This window comes from Anastrepha ludens, chromosome 4 (genome assembly GCF_028408465.1).
Source record: "Anastrepha ludens isolate Willacy chromosome 4, idAnaLude1.1, whole genome shotgun sequence".
Taxonomy (NCBI): domain Eukaryota; kingdom Metazoa; phylum Arthropoda; class Insecta; order Diptera; family Tephritidae; genus Anastrepha; species Anastrepha ludens.
In genome coordinates this window covers 73,678,920-73,698,979 of record NC_071500.1, presented here as the reverse complement: position 1 = coordinate 73,698,979, position 20,060 = coordinate 73,678,920, and the positions used below count along the sequence as shown (strand labels likewise).

General features: G+C 37.4%; 2 protein-coding genes across 6 annotated transcripts in view; one reads left to right on the top strand and one right to left on the bottom strand.

The window, feature by feature from the left end:
* The window catches only part of LOC128859804 (UDP-glucose 4-epimerase), a 29,779-nt gene extending 24,456 nt beyond the window's left edge, over positions 1-5,323 (bottom strand). Inside the window, exon 1 of one of the 5 annotated variants that reach the window (XM_054096894.1) lies at positions 5,305-5,323. The gene's annotated coding sequence lies outside the window, so the exon portion shown is untranslated. The other 4 variants (XM_054096890.1, XM_054096891.1, XM_054096889.1 and 1 more) reach the window with 4 other exon arrangements.
* A 5,877-nt stretch (positions 5,324-11,200) lies between these two features.
* Positions 11,201-20,060, top strand: part of LOC128859803 (sterol regulatory element-binding protein 2) — a 31,795-nt gene continuing 22,935 nt past the window's right edge. The window contains exons 1-2 of the mRNA XM_054096888.1: positions 11,201-11,413; positions 17,749-18,308. Of these exons, the coding sequence (XP_053952863.1) occupies positions 11,227-11,413; positions 17,749-18,308 (747 nt within the window). The 5' untranslated portion in view covers positions 11,201-11,226. The remainder of the gene's footprint in view (positions 11,414-17,748; positions 18,309-20,060) is intronic.

Below are 20,060 nucleotides of genomic sequence, written 5' to 3'. Positions count from 1 at the left end.
AGACGCACACCACAAATAGGAGAAGGAACTCGGCCAAGCACCCAAAAAGGGTGTACGCGCCAATTATATATATACATATATGGATGCGCTGAAAAACGCGATTATACGAGTTGGGCCAAAATACCTCAAGATCACATTCGTGAAGCATGTAACTCATTTTTTGACCGTTGGAAGGCTATATTCAAGGCAAAAGGTGGTCATATCGAACTAAAGTGAATATATGTTAAAATTGTAATTGTTTTTGAACAATTTTGTCTTTGAAATCAATAAAAACTAATTTCACACAAAAAAGTTATGGTGTTTTGAATAGGTAACACTTCATATCGTTCACCCTGAATATGGTATGTATTCGATTCAATAACACTAGTCTACAAGGAAAAGTATCCGAAATAATTTAAACTAATATCTGCTTCTCTGTCCATGCAAAATTCGGATTGATAACTAAAATTAATTTATTAGTTTGAGTTTTCGAGATATCCTAACCTAAAAGTGCAAAAAACCCCATTTTTGCCCATATTTGAGGTTATGTAGCCTTGCAGATGTTTTCTTTCACCAAAATTAAAGGATGGCATCTTTAAATACAATCCTTCTTTTTTCAAATGGCGTTTTGTTTGCTCAAATATCATTTTTTTCGCAGATATCGCATTTTGAAATTTTCATGTTTCGAAATTTTCCTACACCTGAAAATCGATTAAGATAACATAGACATGATATATTCGATTACTAATTTTCTTGAATTGAGTCTTATTTTTCTTAAAATTTTGTCTCACACCATAAGTGTGCTGACTCACCACATCCCTACACTATCTAACCTTTGGGTACCGAGTCACACACAGCCCTAACCCCTAGAAACCACCCCTATCATACCGCGAGCAGGCTAACCCACATAACCGCAAGCAGGCTTTCCCACAAACTCCAAATTTACATACTATTAATCCATATATTTCAGGCCCTCAAACCCAAGAAAATTAGTAAGCGACTATATCATGTCTATGTTATCTTAATCGATTTTCAGGTGTAGGAAAATTTCGAAACATGAAAATTTCAAAATGCGATATCTCTGCGAAAAAAAATGATATTTGAGCAAACAAAACGCCATTTGAAAAAAGAAGGATTGTATTTAAAGATGCCATCCTTTAATTTTGGTGAAAGAAAACATCTGCAAGGCTACATAACCTCAAATATGGGCAAAAATGGGGTTTTTTGCACTTTTAGGTTAGGATATCTCGAAAACTCAAACTAATAGAGCAATTCTGAGGCCAGATTTGGATTCAGCGCATCATAAACCTTCGGAAATATATAGTCTGGTTTCTGGGTCTGAATGTTGGTTAAATTTTGTCGGCCTGTGTAATTAAACGTTGTTTAAAGGAAAAATTGCATTGCAGTGATTGTATAACAAAAGTGAGGTAAAAGTGCAAGTGAGATTTACGAATTGCTGAAGGAACTTAATATTTCGAGAATGTTTGTTATTGCGCGATCAATTGTTATCCCCAAACGTCTGAATGACAGAGAAAGTGGTCGTTCTCGTGTGGTTCGAACCAGAGCAGCCATAAAAGCCGTGCGAGAAAGAGTTCGCAGAAATCTCTTAGAAAGCAGAAAATCATGTCCAGGGAAATTAATGTATCGAGCAGATCCATGTTAAGACTAATTAGAGATGATCTCCACATTAAAGCATTCCATCGCTCAACTAGTCATCTTTTGACCACGCGCTTGAAGAAAATTAGACTCGACAGATGTAAGCAACTTCTTCGGTGGCACGCGTTCAACGGGCATGAAAATATTCATTTCGCAGATGGGAAAATTTTCACTGTTGCGGCCAAAATCCATGCTTGTTGTTCAAGGGCACAGTGTGGCCACCAGTCCCGTAATCGTTTGGTGGGGAGTATCTTGAAGATGCGTTACATCTTCTCATTTCTGCGCAAAAGCGGTTAGGGCAGGGGCAAAAGTGTACCATTAGGATGTCTTAGAAGGCGTGATGAAGCAGTTGAGCAGTACTCTTTTCAATGGAGAGCGTTAGATCTTCCAAAAGCCAAGAGAGCAAGATTCCGCTCCAGCCCCTAAGGCAGAAGATTAGCCATCTGGAAGGCCGGATCTGAATCCATTGGATTACAGTTTGTGGTCAGAATTGGAGAACATGGCCTATTGAAGGTCTTACAGAAATTTGGATAGTCTCAAACAATCTTTGGTTCGAGCAGCGACATCAATACCCATAAAAGCCGTGCCTCTTGCAATAGCTGAATAGCCTAAGGCTTGAAGGCTTGTGTAAAAGCAAATGGTGACCATTTCGAATGAAAATTTCACATTTGTGCCTTAATATTAACATGATTAAATAAAACTTACTGAAAAAAGTATTATAATTTCATATCTATAACGGACTAAACTTTGAACAGAATTTATGGTAGGACTAAGTATAATGACCCAAAACACTACTCAATGTTTGTACGTGAATGGTTTTTACAAAATAATGTTAAAGTTATAGAATGCCCAAGCCAGTCACTCGACCTAACCTCAATCTAAAACCTTTGGGGAGTTATTTTTGTATCGAATCTATTTAAATTTCGTTCCTATTTTAATGACCACCTGAATATTTCCTTTTTGTATCTGTTGTCACTAGTTTAAGTTTTAAAAGATCCTTGAATTATTATTTATATTAGTCATATTAATCTACGAAATGCAATTGTATATGTTTTATTATAATTTAGTTAACTTGCTTTTTCCGTATGAACGTGGGCATTACCTATTTTAATTGTCATATGTGTATATGTGCCTCATTACGGAGTTCTTTATATCCTAAATTTCATGGTATTTTTGATTGGAAGCCTTTAATTTAGTAATGTTCCCCAAGTTTGCTGTGATTTTTTTTCATGTTTTAAAAAGATAATATTCTAAATGCAAAAGCTCATATTTTGGCCATCAATTGTGATAACCAAATCCATACAGAAATAAAATACAACGTAACTTAGTATTTTCAACTTAATTGTTCGACTTTAACAATTTCTCTCTTACACAAAAACTTTTACAACCTATATCACAAATAGGAGACTTTTTCTATTCTCAGACTACCTGTGTTAATCCGTGCGCGAATTTTGGATATTACCTGTGCCATATTGTCCCAAGTCCAATGAATTGTTTTGGTTGGATTTTCCAAATTTTTCATGTGCTCCTTAGGAAGTATTTGACCGACTTGGATTTGAATTTATCCAGTTTTACAAGTAGTTCCTTCTTTTCCCAGGTGAAACACACGACAATTATTATTCGATCTAAATCATTTAAATAAAATTACACTTTTAAATCGTCCCCATGACAATCGCTCCTATGTTTCCAGAATGTCCCGGACTTAAATCCGGCCAAGGACTGTCACTTCAGCAGCATTCCCCGTACACGTATGGGAAATGTTTATGCTGCGTAGAAACATCAAACGATGTTCCGCCTCGGGCTCCTTCCGCAATGCAAAATTTCGATAAGCAACACTAGACAACTTCACCCTCTTCCGATCTGCTCTTATCTTATATCACCTTTATTTATTGCTTCGTGGTATGTAAATTTAAAAGAAAAAAAACTTCGAATATATTTTTTAAGGTAAGAATATGTACATTTAAAGAAAAAAAGTGCCGAAGGCTAAAATCGCTCCAATTTTTAGTCTATTTTCCACTATTTATAAATGTATTGTTTTTTCGAAGGTCAATGTCACTGATTTTAAATATCACAAAACTTCTATCGAACCTCAATTTTTGTTTTCGTTTAATGTAACGGTGCCTGGTTTTTACCTATGTATATGATCAAATATAACCATTTTGACCTTTTTGAAAAAAGTGCGTAATAGCTATGTATGTACTTCTCATCTCTGATCTACTTCCCATGCCCGTCTGCATGGGAGTATTAACATCCGTAGGCCTTCTACCCTCGAACACGCTCACGATCATATCCCTTAATCAATAGAATTCTCTTTCTGTTACCGCAATATAATGGAACCCAATCTATTGTCGCAGCATGTTGAACTGATATTCCCGATTTCATAACGCTTTTTTATTTCATTTTCTAAAAATTGTTCCATTTTGGTTGGCTCGGTTTTATTCTTCTTTTTATTATTTTCTCGTTTAAAATAAAATAGAAGAACATAAATAATAATAGAATTTTAATAAAATACGAAGTATTATTTAGTCCAAATGTCCAACCAATAACGATTTAATATTGTTCGTATACGGTGTAAATAAGCAAGTAAAATAAGCGTGTGTAATAGGGCACTTTTTGGAGCTTATGCAAATAATAAGCGTTTTTATGTTAAATATCCCTCTTAATGCTCAATAATTTATAAAAAAAACTCTATAAATCAAAAGGTTTATATATTGGTCCTCGAACTTAGACATAAGCACAACTTTCGTTGTAAAAATGGAAAGCCAACACCGCATCGATCTCCACTCGATTTTTTGACCATTTCTTTCTCCTTTACATTACGAAGTATTTCTGAATAAAATTAGTTTATTAAGGTAAATCTCTAACTTTATACCATGGATCAACGCTTTTGATTTACAAGCAGATGTACTCTGCACATCAGAGCTTAATGTAAAGACTGAAGGTGTAGGGTTCGTCAAATTTCCGCGTAGTAGAACAAACACATATTCATATAAATGTACAATACTTCCATTAAATGAATCCACGAGTTTGCATATGGAAGCAACCTTTTCTTCAGAAAAAATTGCACCACTAGTACGTTCAAATGTAAACAATTTCGTAATACCTTCAATAAGATAAAAAGTCACACTGAGCCGTTGCTATTACTACACAACAAAATCGTAGTTTACTCTGCCACGTTCTATCTGGCACTAAATTTATATACACACGTCCACTACAATACAAAAATATTTGGTATCTGAAGTTTGTTTTTTCACGTTTTACTCAATACTAACTTATATTTATTCTTTGATCACAACATTAAAGATGTTTGTTATCAGTACTTATTTTTACACTAGCCTACAGTCTTATCATTTTTCAAATACTAATGCAATCATGGTTATTAAAAACATACTATAGCACTCAATTCCGAATGGTAAACATCTGATGGAAGTTAGTATTGACGTTGTAACACAACTAAATATTGTTCATTCATTTTCAAGGTATTTTTCTGAAACAGATTTCGGACGGATACAATTAATGGTGCTCACACTCACTAAGAACAACGTACGTTCCGTTTCAGCTGAAACGAATAAACTATTGAGAGCCCCATGTATGATAAATGAAAAATCACCACCGTTCCGTTCCGTAGTATCGTGGATCGTGTACGTGGGTAATAGTATCCGCACTCACCGACTTTATCGTAGGCCCTATCTGTGCCCGTAAGATACACAAAAATTGGGCAAAACTTGTGCTATAGAAAATAGCTTCTTTCGTCTGGTTACATATTTACAAAATACATCGGTTTGTGTGTGTTTGTGTTTGGTTGTATCGACACAATGTTGCCATTGATATTTTTGCATACACACTTTTACATGCATCCGCGTTATCAGTTACAATTTTTTATTGTATAATAAACCAAAGCAAAAAACCAACTAATGCAAATAGTTCAATTAGCTATAATTAACATTATTCAACATTGTTTTTAAGTTATTTTAATAAAAATTAAAATTTCTGTAAGTTTATTTTTTAAATGATTTCGAAATGTGTGGTGAGGGAGCAATCAGCTGACACGTTTTTACGGAACAATCCAAAATTTTTCATTTATGGTGCTCAAATTATCAACGTAAACGTACGTTTCGTGTCAGCTGACACGATGAAACTAATGAAAGACTCATGTAAATGAAAAATCACCACAGTTCCGTAACGTAGTATGCTAGATCGCGTTCGTGGGTAAATGAAAAATTTGAGTTCTTCCGTAAAAACGTGTGAGCTGATTTCTCTTCGACCACACAGTTTTCTCAATTTTGAGTATCTCATAGACAACAAACGTTAACGTTGGTGTGTGTGGGCACCATAAATAATATGAGAATAGAAAACGCTACTCAATGAATATGGTGAGAAATAACCAAAATTGTACAACTCTTGCACTGGGCGCAATAAATGAGACATTATTGCAAGAAAAGAAAACAGCATTATTTATACATATTTTTACGTTTTGAGAGAATTTCCAATAGATTTGTAATTGGTAAACAAAAGTCACTGAAGTATAATGGTCCGCACACTGACCAAGGTACCGAAATGCCATTCAAAAACCACCAAAGTTTTTCCACGTTTATTTTGTAAATGATTTCGAAATGTACTATTTGGCAATACTGAGTGATGAGAGAGCAATTAGCTGGCACGATTCTACGGAAATTTCCAAAATCCTACGCTAGAATCTACGATAATACGGAACGAAAGGGTGGTGAATTTTCATTTACATGGGCTCTCATTTCATCGAAACAGCTGACAGGGGCCTGCGTTTACGTCGCAGCGTATTTCGAAAATATAAGTGGTCGAATGAGACATCTAGTACTTCATATCGCTTACCAATTTTGCAAAAACGCGTTTAAGGTACAATTATATTACATAATACTGTGTATAACCGTAAATCTCTTTAATCCGGTTCAAGTAAAACCATCTCAATTCTGTTTGCCCAGAGGTCGGGTCAGTCAAAGGCACACCACGTGGTCCAGATTTGTGAAGGATCCGAACTAGACCATATCCGGATTAGCGAAATTTTACTGTGTATATCTGTATTTGAACTTAAACCTTTGGAGGAGGTACTTATAACTGATGGAAACTGTTCCATGCTATTGGTTGCGGTCCAATGGCCAATGATCGCGATCCGGACAAAGCTATTGCACGCAAATCCAGCAACAACGATTTGATCCAGATAGAGAGCTGGTTCAATTTATAATCCGTAATGTTGTCTTTTTTACCACTAGCTTGGCAGCACACGCTTTTGTAAACTTCAAGTTATATTAGTATATAAAGTAAATTAAAAATTACTTTTATTTCAGAGATATATTTTATGTTGAATAAGATTTTTTGCAAATTATATGAATCCTAAGCCATTAGGCATAAGTTATTACGGCAGTTTATTCTACGATACCGGAGCGAGACAGATTCATATCCGACGGAAGACTATCACTCCAGCACCATTGTCCAAATATTTATGACGAATTTTAATGCTGTTATAACAACAACTGCGACATATTGATAGCATTCGAAGAACTCTATTTTCCCCGTTTTTCAATTGAAATATATGTAGATCCTTAATTTTCTAATAATGCCATTTTTGACATATCTTTTCGAGTGCTGCCAAAGTAGTTTTATTTATGCCAGTTGCTTCATCTATTCGGAGCTAGCTAACGTATTGTGAGAAATCCTCAATATCACGAAACGACAAGCAACAATATCGAACGAATGAGATAAAAACAAAAACTAGAATGCCAGATCTCAAGACAGAAGTTGCCAAAAAACGACGTCCTACACCTAGAAACTACAATAGTTGTTAAGCACATGTATACATGCAGAGGTGCTTGGGCGTGTGCACGTGTAAACTTTAAATAAAGTGAATGAAACTAAATAAAGCTACCAACTTATGTTGCCATTAGTTTGTGGGTTTTATTTAGCAATTCAGTAATCGAACTCAGAAAATTTATAGCGGCATGTTTTATTTGAGAAAAATGTAATAGTATAGCGAATCGAAAACAAGAATAAATACAATTAAAATATGTCTTAAAACGATTCTGTTAAATTACTCAAAAATCATAACTTTATTGAAAAACCACTCTAGCCCAATAATGAACGTGATTTCGAACAAACGGATTAAGAATGAAATACTGTTATGTGAAAAGATAATTTTCAATTGTAACTGAAGCTTTTTTCAAGAAAGATTAACGAAGGATTCAATTTTGTCATGGCCGTCGATGTTTTTGATTTTTCACTCACCTCGAAGTAATTCTACCTCAAATTCTTTGTTACTACAATTTGCAACTTTTTGACATAGCCTTTCATTTTTTAATTGGTCTCAAATATTACGTTAGCTCTTTCTCTAAATTTTCTAGAACAGAATTTATGCAAGGTTTGTTTGGCTGGTTTCCAATTAAGTATTCAACAATATATGCTGCATTACGTTTTCGAATCAAATTGTCACCCACGTGCTAGTTTATTGTTTCCTGTTCGTTTTTGAACATAAAATCGCAACGACTTGACATGTTCCAGAAGTCTTCGAAACCATTATTCCCCATTTTCAAACTGAGTTTCTTATAATAAAATTCAAATAAATCTCTTACAATAACTCCTTTAAGTTCGATAACTAGACTGTCAAACAAAAGTCACTAATTAATTGCAGCACACTTGCTTTACTGTACTTCCAAGACTTTGTTTTAAATGCACACGTTCACCTTAAGAGTGAACCACTCTATAACTTTTCGTTTATTCTATTTACTAGTTGAATTTCCAACTGAATACCCCATGCGCGTGCACTTCTGGTGATGTACATGTTGTATTTTATTGTGCAATATATTGATCCCAATATCATGCATTCGTTCGCATCGATGGGTTCGCCAAACTGACAACTATCAAACCGCCAAAGTGACGAAACTGGTGTGAGCAGCTTTAGAATTTTTTTAATATAATCTATCCCCACCCACCATCTAATAAATTTGTTTGAATATATGATATCGCTAGCTTAGAGTGCAAAGGTGCCAACTGTACTTTTTGAAATTTTACAGGAGACACAAAAGACTATCTTAAGAAAGCAATATAGAATTTTGTAATTTGCTTCAATGCAATTTTATTTTCTTGGTTGTTGCCTAAATGTACAGTAAGTACTAAAACAAAAAAGGGATCTTTGCTTTAGAAGAGCTTTTGTCATTTAGCACCTTTTCTGCTGTTATTTTTGTTTTTTACATATCACTTAGAACCTTTTCTATAAATAAAATATTATGCAAATTTTTTTATTTCACTTAAATAATAGCATTTAATATTTATTTAAAAGCTATTTACATGTTTTGAAAAAAGTGTGATCCAAATATTCCACTTCATATGGTTCTGAGCACATTTACAAACATCAATATATTATGCAGGTACATCTATGCTTTAAAACACGCTCAGTCAGTGAATGCTGTCAGCCTCCATTTGCGTGTGCCCAGTTTGTAAAACTATTTGTTCTATTGTTATTTGATGTTCAACAGCTGCACTCAGTAAAGCATCACTCACAGTCACATTTATGTTTCGGTATGAGATCGGTCGCTCGGTTTCATTGAGAAAAGGAAGAATTTTATGCTCAACAAAATATACCCAAATGCTCGCGAACTCTTCCTCCGATACGCCACCTTCAACCTCATTCCAAATAAAGGAGGAACCTTTATGGTTTATCAAATTATAGAAAACTAAGTTGTGCACTTAATTTTGTATGATGGTATAGGCTGCTTACTTCCGGTTTTGGATCCAAATCTACAGTTAGCACAATACGCTCTTCAGCTTTGTGCTTTTGTTTTTCATTTCGGGCTTCTTCTTTTTTTTCCTGATGAAGAGCGTATTCCTCATACGAAATGCTATCCATAAAATGGCGCACACAAATTTCACATTGATTTTTTTTTTTTTTTTTTGGCGAAAATAATGCATAATTTTTTATTGCAAATGCTTCATAAAATACTGAAATTGAAAGTGGCTTTATTTCATGTTTCGGACAATAATCTTTTACATAAAAATTGTAAATCATTCGTTTGGAATTCCTGTCCGGTAAGATATTTTCTTTGTGCTGCTGCACGACAGTAGTGCGACTCCATGACTGGCAAAGACTCCAAAAAAGAATTTAAGCATTTTCGCTGACTTACAAACTTTGTCATCGGTATTATATTGGATTTTCTGTTACTGGTTACAGACTGCTTCACCCAATTCAACATTGAATGCCTACCAATGTCTAACGTTCTGCACACGCGCATATTTTTATCGACATCTTTTTGGTGGTTCGTTTTCTTTACGTTTTGCACGTCTACCTCTCTCGCTGTCAGTAATTTGATCGCATTGCATGGTTGATTTGGCAGTTTTACTTATACATTTACATCGCTGCTTCATTGCTCTTGCCTCTTTCTTTATTTTTATAACACCAAGCGTGATTTTCTTTCATTTTTCCATAATATGATTTTCCATTTTGTCTTCGATATTTGTTTTGAATGCTCATCCAATCTGCGTGCTTAACTTGCACTCTCTTCTTGCGCTTTTGCGATTTTACGGATATGTCCATGGAATAATCCGAATCGCTGTGGAAACCATAAGGCACGAGCCCTAAAACACCATCGTCTACATCATTGCCAAAGTCGTCAATGTTATTGCTGTTTTCAATTATTTGTAAAGTAGTGTTATTCCTTTTACCATTAAGACCTTTTAATAAATGTAGCATTAATTTAGTTAATAGATATTTCTTCTTTTTGATTGGCGCGATAACCGCTTACGCGATTTTGGCCGAGTTTAACAAAGCGCGCCAGTAGTTTCTTTCTCGTGCTAAACGGCGCCAGTTGGGCACACTAAATGAAGCAAAGTCCTTCTCCACCTGATCTTTTCTACGCAGAGGATGCCTTCCTCTTCCTCTGCTACCACCAGCTGGTACCGCATCGAATACTTTCAAAGCCGGAGCGTTTGTATCCATTCGGACGACATGACCCAGTCAACGTAGCCGCTGGATCTTTATTCGCTGCGCTATGTCTATGTCGTCGTAAAGCTCATAAAGCTCATCGTTCCATCGTCTGCGATATTCGTCGTTGCCAAGGTGCAAAGGTGCAAAAATCTTACTCCCGTTCGGGAGTGAGCTAACGTGAGAAGGCGAAGCATTCCAGGATAGCTGGTTGTGCGCTGAGTGCCGAATGAAAACATAATAGCTATTTATAGTTTGCAAATAAGAATATGTTTCTTTTCCGACTAAAATAAATATTAGGAACGGCAATAAAGTAATTTTTACTTAGCACGAACTTACAACCAGCACACTTTATCAACAATCATATATGTTTAAAGAGCATAGCGCGCGCTTTGTGACAACTACATATGCACATAGCACTTTTGCCAACTATGTAGATGGCACTTTTGTGGCACCTTTGCACTCAAAGCTAGCGATATATCAAATTTCAGTTTTGAGCTTTCCGTTTTTTTGTCATATGGCCACCTTGCTGTCGTAATATTTCATTTTCAAAGTGGCATCAATCTAATCGGATAGTTGATAGTTGATAGTAATCGATAATTGACGATTGATGTTTAGTCGAGTTTTTACTGTCTTCCTTATATCGGATGATATTTTTAATATTGCACCATATACAAATGGACAATGAATGCTTAAAAAATTTCGGCGTAAAAATGGAGGACAATGATGAAATTAATTCTCTCGACTTAGAGTTTGGATGTGATGGGGCTTTCGATTCTTTCGACATCTTTAAGGAAGAGGATGATTTGAACATGATTAAAGATATGCTTCCCGGTAAGCTACAGAAATAAACTCTTTGGTTTGTTATTAAATGTGAAATGAGCGGTTAGAGGGAGGTACCAGTTTATAGAAATAACACTGCCCATATGGGAATCCTTATTTATTGGGCAATATATAAACATATATTTTTTTTGATTTTGAAGCACCTAAAGTTCTTTGTAGAATTTCGCTTATTTTTACCAATCAAATTGTGTAGTATGTATAAGTATGTTATAATGGATCGGCAACGGTCTAAGTGAGTTGTTTTTAAATACTGACTGCCACTTCTACCTACATACGTACAAGTAAGTAAAAATACGTAAATTTACCTGTTTATAGTGTAAAAATACGAAATGTACTCAAAACATCTACAACTCTGCACAAATTCCGCAGAAATAACAAGGTTTTCCTGATGTATTGCTTGTACTTAAAAAAATGAGAGCGTCTGCCTTATAGGCCCGTCACAATGGGTCCGTAGCGGTAACAAATTGGTTTCAAAGTAGATTATGTGTATTTGAATCGAAGTCACCAGATACGTTACGGCGAAAATGACAAATGCTTGAAGAACAATTTTAAAATGACAATTGCTTAAAGAACAATTTTAAAATGACAATTGCTTAAAGAACAATTTTAAAATACAACTGCTTAAAGAAAATTAAATTAAATTCCAGAATTGACCCCGAATATATGTCTAGAAAGTGAAGACACTCCGCACGACACTAACCACCTTTTCACATGCTCCATCAAACCCACTCATTTAACACCTCTCTCCCTCTTGTCCCAACCTGTCGAAACAGTAAGTTTCCTGGGCCTGCCGTTAGATGACAGAGCGTGGTATTGTTGTAGCAGCAATAATAGATGAAATATCGCATACATTCACCACAAGGCTCTTAGCTAGTTTCAAATGACAATTCATCAACCTTGCGCCTCAGGAAATTACCCACAGGAAAAAATGGAGCTATTTGGGACAAATAGAGCGTGTCCATTTCCTTTTGTAAAAAGTTAAATTTTCATTACTTTCGTTTTTTTAATACCACAATCGAATGCGTACAACCGGTGATACGGTCTAGGGCGGGCCACCGGTGGTACGCGGCGGCGTGAAGGTGTTACGTATGCTCTGAACTCTTACGATTTACTGAACCTCTTCCATCACATAATGCTCGTTTACTTCATTTAAATTTCAAACCTCTAGAAAGTAAAATATATGTTCTCTTCTTAACTTTTATATTTGATATTATAAAGGGGGATTTTGACTGTGCTCCCTTCTCGAAAAAATAGACTTTAATGTTCCAAGCAGAGAACTTCGAAACGCGGAAATCGCTCGTGCTATTAAAGAATTCTACCAGATCTCATCTCTTATCGAGCTTGCTTTTTCTTTGTGTAATGATGTTTTTTGATGTATATGTTCTTGTTTAATTTCTGTTAGTACTCTGTAAGAACTTGTTGCTCATAGACTTTAACATTACCTTCGGATTAAAAATCGAAACAAAAACATATTTTTTGGAATTAAAAGAGAACGCATTGTATGGAATTTTTTTTTATATTGTACATGGCGAACTCACACACGGATTTCAATAACATTCCTTCAAAAGTTTTTGTCTTCGTAGTTTTTATCTCGTAAAAAGGTCAAAATATCAACGAGCTCGTTCTGTGGAGGTTCTTTATTTGATCCCTATTACAGTCCTCTGCGCTCTTGTCATTTCTACCACATAATATGCCACTTAAAGTTTCATCCAAATTTTTCTTTAGTACAACGAACTTGCTCTTGGTTCATAACTTAACATAATTCGTACAAAAGAATTACCTTGAAGTTCATAAAATTTTGTCATCCCGTGAAAAAGAAAACTTCATCTCCTTCTTCTTAATTGGCGCGATAACCGCTTACGCGATTTTGGCCGAGATTAACAAAGCGCGCCAGTCGTTTCTCTCTCGTGCTAACCGGCGCCAATTGGACACACCAAGTGAAGCCAAGTCCTTCTCCACCTGATCTTTCCAACGCAGAGGAGGCCTTCCTCTTCCTCTGCTACCACCAGCTGGTACCGCATCGAATACTTTCAAAGCCGGAGCGTTTGTATCCATTCGGACGACATGACCCAGCCAACGAAGCCGCTGGATCTTTATTCGCTGCGCTATGTCTATGTCGTCGTAAAGCTCATACAGCTCATCGTTCCATCGTCTACGATATTCGCCGTTGCCAACGTGCAAAGGTCCAAAAATCTTACGCAGAATCTTTCTCTCGAACACTCCAAGCGTCGCTTCATCGGATGTTGTCATCGTCCAAGCTTCTGCGCCATACGTTAGGACGGGCATGATGAGAGTCTTGTAGAGTGTTAGTTTTGTTCGTCGAGAGAGGACTTTACTGCTCAATTGCCTACTTAGTCCAAAGTAGCACTTGTTGGCAAGAGAGATTCTACGTTGGATTTCAAGGCTGACATTGTTATCGGTGTTAATGCTGGTTCCTAAATACACGAAGTCTTTTACAACCTCAAAATTATAACTGTCAACAGTGACGTGGGTGCCGATACGCGAGTGCGCCGACTGTTTGTTTGAAGACAGGAGGTACTTCGTTTTGTCCTCGTTCACCACCAAACCCATTCGCTTTGCCTCTTTATCCAGTTTGGAGAAGGCAGAACTAACAGCGCGGTTGCTAAGGCCGATGATATCGATATCATCGGCATACGCCAGCAATTGTACGCTCTTATAAAAAATTGTGCCTGAGCGATTAAGTTCTGCGGCTCGTACGATGCTCTCCAACATCAGGTTAAAGAAGTCACACGACAGCGAGTCACCCTGTCTGAAACCTCGTTTGGTATCAAACGGCTCGGAGAGGTCCTTCCCAATTCTGACGGCGCTGCTGGTGTTGAGCAACGTCATCTTACATAGCCGTATTAGTTTTGCGGGGATACCAAATTCAGACATCGCGGCATACAGGTAACTCCTTTCCGTACTGTCGAATGCAGCTTTGAAGTCGACGAAAAGATGGTGTGTGTCGATTCTCCTTTCATGGGTCTTTTCCAGGATTTGGCGTATTGAGAATATTTGGTCAATGGTGGACTTTCCAGGTCTGAAGCCACACTGATAAGGTCCAATCAGTTGGTTGACGGTGGGCTTCAGCCTTTCACACAATACGCTCGCTAGAACCTTATAGGCGATATTTAGAAGACTAATCCCGCGGTAATTGGCACAAATTGCAGGATCGCCCTTCTTATGGATTGGGCAGAGCACACTTAAATTCCAATCGGCAGGCATGCTTTCATCCGACCATATTTTGCATAGAAGCTGATGCATGCACCTTACCAGCTCCTCGCCGCCATGTTTGAATAGCTCAGCCGGCAGTCCGTCGGCGCCCGCGGCTTTGTTGTTTTTTAGCCGTGATATTGCTATTCTCACCTCGTCATGGTCGGGTAACGGAACGACAATTCCGTCGTCAACGATTGGGGTATCGGGATCTTCACATTCTCTATGACATGCGCAGCTGTCACCGTTTAACAGGTTCGAGAAGTGTTCCCTCCATAATTTAAGATTGCTCTGTATGTCAGTCACCAGATCGCCGTCTTTGTTCTTACAGGAAAACGCCCCGGTCTTGAAACCTTCTGTAAGCCGCCGAACTTTCTGGTAAAATTTTCGGGCGTTGTTCCTGTTGGCCAGCATCTCAAGCTCCTCGCACTCACGTATTTCGGCCTCTCGTTTCTTCTGTCGGATAATACGTCTCTCTTCCTTTTTCAGCTCTCTGTAGCGATCCCACATGGCTCGCGTTGCGCCCGATCGCAGCGTGGCTCTATAGGCGGCATCCTTTCTTTCTGCGGCAGCATGACATTCCTCGTCGTACCAATTGTTTTTTCGGGCTCGCCGGAATCCGATTTCTTCTTCGGCGGCGGTACGTAGTGAACGAGAAATGTTGCTCCATTGCTCGCGCATGCCGGTTTGTTGGGCAGTGCTCTCCGAGAGCAGGAGTGAGAGTCGAGTGGCGAATCTTCTGGCTGTCTGTTGTGATTGCAGCTTTTCGATGTCGAACATTCTTTGCGTAGGTAGATGTACGTTTTTTGCTGCACAGAGGCGGGTGCGCAGCTTGGCTGCAACAAGGTAATGATCCGAGTCGATGTTGGGCCCTCGGATCGTACGTACATCTAATACACTAGAAGCGTGTCTTCCATCTATCACAACATGATCGATCTGGTTTCGCGTTTTTCGATCAGGAGACAGCCAGATAGCTTGGTGTATCTTTTTATGCTGGAATCTGGTGCTGCAGACTACCATGTTTCGGGCCCCGGCGAAGTCGATCAGCCTCTGTCCGTTACCGGATGTTTCGTTGTGCAGGCTGAATTTTCCGACTGTGGGACCAAAAATTCCCTCCTTGCCCACCCTGGCGTTGAAGTCGCCAAGCACGATTTTTATGTCGTGGCGGGGGCAGCGCTCATAGGAACGTTCCAAGCGCTCATAGAAGGAATCTTTGGTCGCATCGTCCTTCTCTTCCGTCGGGGCGTGGGCGCAAATTAGCGAGATGTTAAAAAATCGCGCTTTGATGCGGATTATTGCGAGACGCTCGTCCACCGGAGTGAACGACAGTACTTGGCGACGAAGTCTCTCTCCCACAACAAATCCGACACCGAATTTGCGCTCCTTTACATGGCAGCTGTAGTAGACGTCGCAAGGTCCTATGGTTTTCTTACCTTGCCCCGTTCATCGCATCTCTTGGATGGCAGTGATGTCAGCCTTTACTCTCACGAGGACATCAACCAGCCGGGCAGAGGCACCTTCCCCATTAAGGGACCGGACATTCCAGGTGCATACCCTCAAATCATATTCCTTATTTCGTTTGCAGGGGTCGTCATCAGTAAAGGCAGTTCTCATCCGAGGCTTTGTAATTCTTTTCATTGGGGGGGATTTTTAAGTGGCGGGTCCCAAACCCAGCGCACAACCAGCTATCCTGGAATGCTTCGCCTTCTCACGTTAGCTCACTCCCGAACGGGTGTTCGGGAGCTACCCAGAGGATACGTGGGCTAATCCCGGCCGTTGTGAGCTGCTTGAACCATATGTAGAAGAATCGTCCTGGCCACTCCCAAGTGAATGGCGATCAGTAACTTTCCCCACTTGCGTGGACTTCTACACATGGAACCATCCTCCACTTCATCTACTTCTGTAATTTCACGGATCTCATTTTTTCAAAGAACGGATCACTTCTTCCTTTAAAAGAAACTGCATACTTTTATGCGACCAATTTTTATCACTGAAAAGGATGAAAAATATATTTAAATAAAATGTTTAATAATTTTAACATAAAATTATATTTTTACATACTTTTCGATCATAATGCTTTTGTTTAAACTTAATAAAAACTAGTGATGCAATGCAACATGCAATTTGGAACTCGCTCAAACTTTAATAACACAGGCCAACAAAATCTCGCTTTTTTACAGCTTTTAAAACGGCTATGGGTGTTTCTTGAATTTTTTTTATGCTGGCAACGAATATGACCTTGAAAATACTGCAGCACGTCAGGATTTTTGGCAATTTGAGGTTAAAAAGTCAAAAAATGCAGATTTTGGCCATTTTTTTAATTTTTTTTTGGGCAAGGTAAAGTTTTTTTTTTAATTTTCCACAACGGCATCGCAAAGTACTAGTCTTCAGCTTTAAAATCCATTTTTTTAAATATTTTTACGATTAATATAAAAAAAGTTATTCTATTTTGAATTGGAGACTTTTAGATATGCAAATTCAACCTTTCTAACTCTCTAACACCCCTGTAAAGGGCGAATTCAAAATAGTATAACTTTTTTTATATTAATCGCAAAAATATTTTTAAAAATGGATTTTAAAGCTGAAGACTAGTACTTTGCGATGCCGTTGTGGAAAATTAAAAAAAACTTTACCTTGCCCAAAAAAAAATTAAAAAAATGGCCAAAATCTGCCTTTTTTGACTTTTTAACCTCAAATTGCTAAAAATCCTGACGTGCTGGAGCATTTTCAAGGTCATATTCGTTTTCAGCATAAAAAAACCTTAAAACCTTAGTTAAAATTATCGAAAAAGTTTTTTGGTTGTTGGCCTGTGTAATTGAAACACATACTCGCAAGCGGAAGAAGAATTGTTAACTAATAATGGCAAAATAAAAATTTTAATTGGATTAAGGGATGTCGACGAAATTTTTTTGTATGAAATACTTAATTTGCGACGACTATTTTATGAAGTCCGTACCAACACTTTCAAAGAAGCATTATTATTTTTACTAAAGGAACCCATTTTGCCAAGTAGATCAAGAAAGCTGCTAAATTAACAAACCTTTTATAATTGAATCTATCATTTCTTATACTGGTTCATATCATGAAGATCAAAATTCTCACTTATATTTTAGAAATTCAGAACTTTTTCGAGAATATCGACGAAATGGATTTATCCACTGATGCTGTTTCAAATACTTTGATAAATGATTGTGCCTTAGACCCCAAAAAAATAGAAACATCTTCAATTACACCGCCTAAGAAATCAGCAGTTTTTGCATTACCTTCAGATCCCATTACAAGCAACGCATTTCCAAATATTAATGAGAGGAAACGGATGAACAACTTGCATGCGTCAGATCCGTTGATGGCTGTTCAATTCAATCCCGTTATGGATTTACCAGGCTCGATTTCTGATATTGCACATAGTTTGCAATCGATGAACCACATGACTTTGGACCAGCAATGGAGAAACGAGAATAGTAAAAACTCATCGAGTGACAAGCTTGGTGTGTTAGACGAGTCTGATGTGGTTTTGAATACATTAAAGAAAAATGAAATCGTTTCTACTGATGCAGAATTGCTTAAATTTAATACGCTGAAATCGCTACAAAAAAATACTCCAGCCGGCGGACCATTGGCTGTAGAACATACGGATGTCACGTTTGAAAAAAACGGAAATAAAGTCGGAGGGGTAAGTATAATTATTTGGATTTTATGAAAAATGGCAGGTAAAGGTAAAAGTTCAATATTTGCGTACATTTTTTACTCAATAAAACACAATTTTTCTTTACACTGGAGCACCTAGGAAAAAAAAGTCGTAAGGGGGATGGCTGGTAACACCATTATAAAAAGGAAGGCAACCCTCCGGTCACGGATAAGTCTCAGATAATTTGTTTTTGAAAATGAAAATGTAACCCTTTAAACTATTACAAATGCACCAGATAAATGCATAGATAAATCTTAATACACTTAACTATTCACTTATTTCTGTATAAAGCTAGTTTGTTCTCATTAAACAAACAATGTAAGCATAGGTTTTTCTAAATCAGGCCTCAAGTTTACTAAGGCTTCGAATTTCTCGTTAACATCAATTTTTTATTTGTTATTAAAAATTGAATTATTTAAGATCGTGTAGATTGCACTAGCTCAACTCTTAAAAGTTGACATTATAAATGCTAGAAACTCTTATGCACACTCCGTTACAAAATTTCCTTTATAATACTCAAAAGCAAATAATAATCTTTTTGTTTCAAACTTTAAAAACTTCAATCATGATCATAATCAAAAAATTTATGAAAATGGTACACTCATGTTTAGTAAGGTAGAAACTTAACAATATGAACCCTACAATATTTCCTCTTTATATCAAATAAATTAAACGTAATCCCAACCAACCAGGTATCCGGAAGCGATAATCGTAAATAAACCTTTTTCGGAATATTTTTCTCGAACTTTCATCGTTCAGTTTGTGGTAGGCAAAGCATCGTTCTCGAAAGTTTGAGGAAGTATCTCGACCGGATAATTTTCTATATTCTTTACGGATCATTTATATAATGTGTTTTTAGATCTTACGCATTATCGCCAGAGAATGTTTTTTCTGAGTCCCATTTCCATTATGGTCCCTCCAGCAGGGCTGTATGATTTTTAATATATGTAGTATATCCAGTATTTTTAAAATAAAATTAGTAACGAAAAAGTTGTAGTTTTTTAACCTAGGTAGGTAGGTAGGGTGGGTGTCGCAATGGCACACCTAGACCTGTCGTAGATCGCTTGTGATACCACTGGAACTTATCCTTAAACTATGGGTTCCTTTTTAAACCATCCGGTAGCTTTAACAAACGATCAAAGCTTCGTTAGTTTTAGATGCGCTATATCCGTTAAGTTGGCACACTCAGGCTTATGGCCCATTGTGATGCCGCGCGGGGAACTTGCCCCTATTTCTCCTAAAACCAATATGCACTTTTCAATAATTTTGTAAGATCCTTAATTCTGACAAAGCCGAGATCTTCCAATTCATTAAAGGATTGTCTACCTAAAATGGCGAGTCTACGTCTGGATAGAGCAGAACAGTGAAACAGAAGGTGCGGGATCGTCTCTTCCTCGTCTAGACAACTTCTGCTGAAGTCAAGTGTTTGCACAGCCATTCTCTGGGCGTGCCTACCGATTAGGTAGTGCCCCGTAATAACTGAAATCAGTGTGTTAAGACTGTGCTTATCTCTTCTTAGTAGAAGTTCCGTGCGTTTAGCCTTGAGAGTCGGCCACAGCGATTTTGCAAGTGGCTTCATTACGCCATCTTTTATTCGCTACTACACTTTCTTCGAGGATAAGTAGTTTACATGTTTGCAAGGGTATACCTTTATCATTGTCTAAGTACCGTCAGCCAATTTGGTACCGATTTTCGCTAGTTCATCGGCTCTGCTCAATGGTCAGGAACCGATGTTAT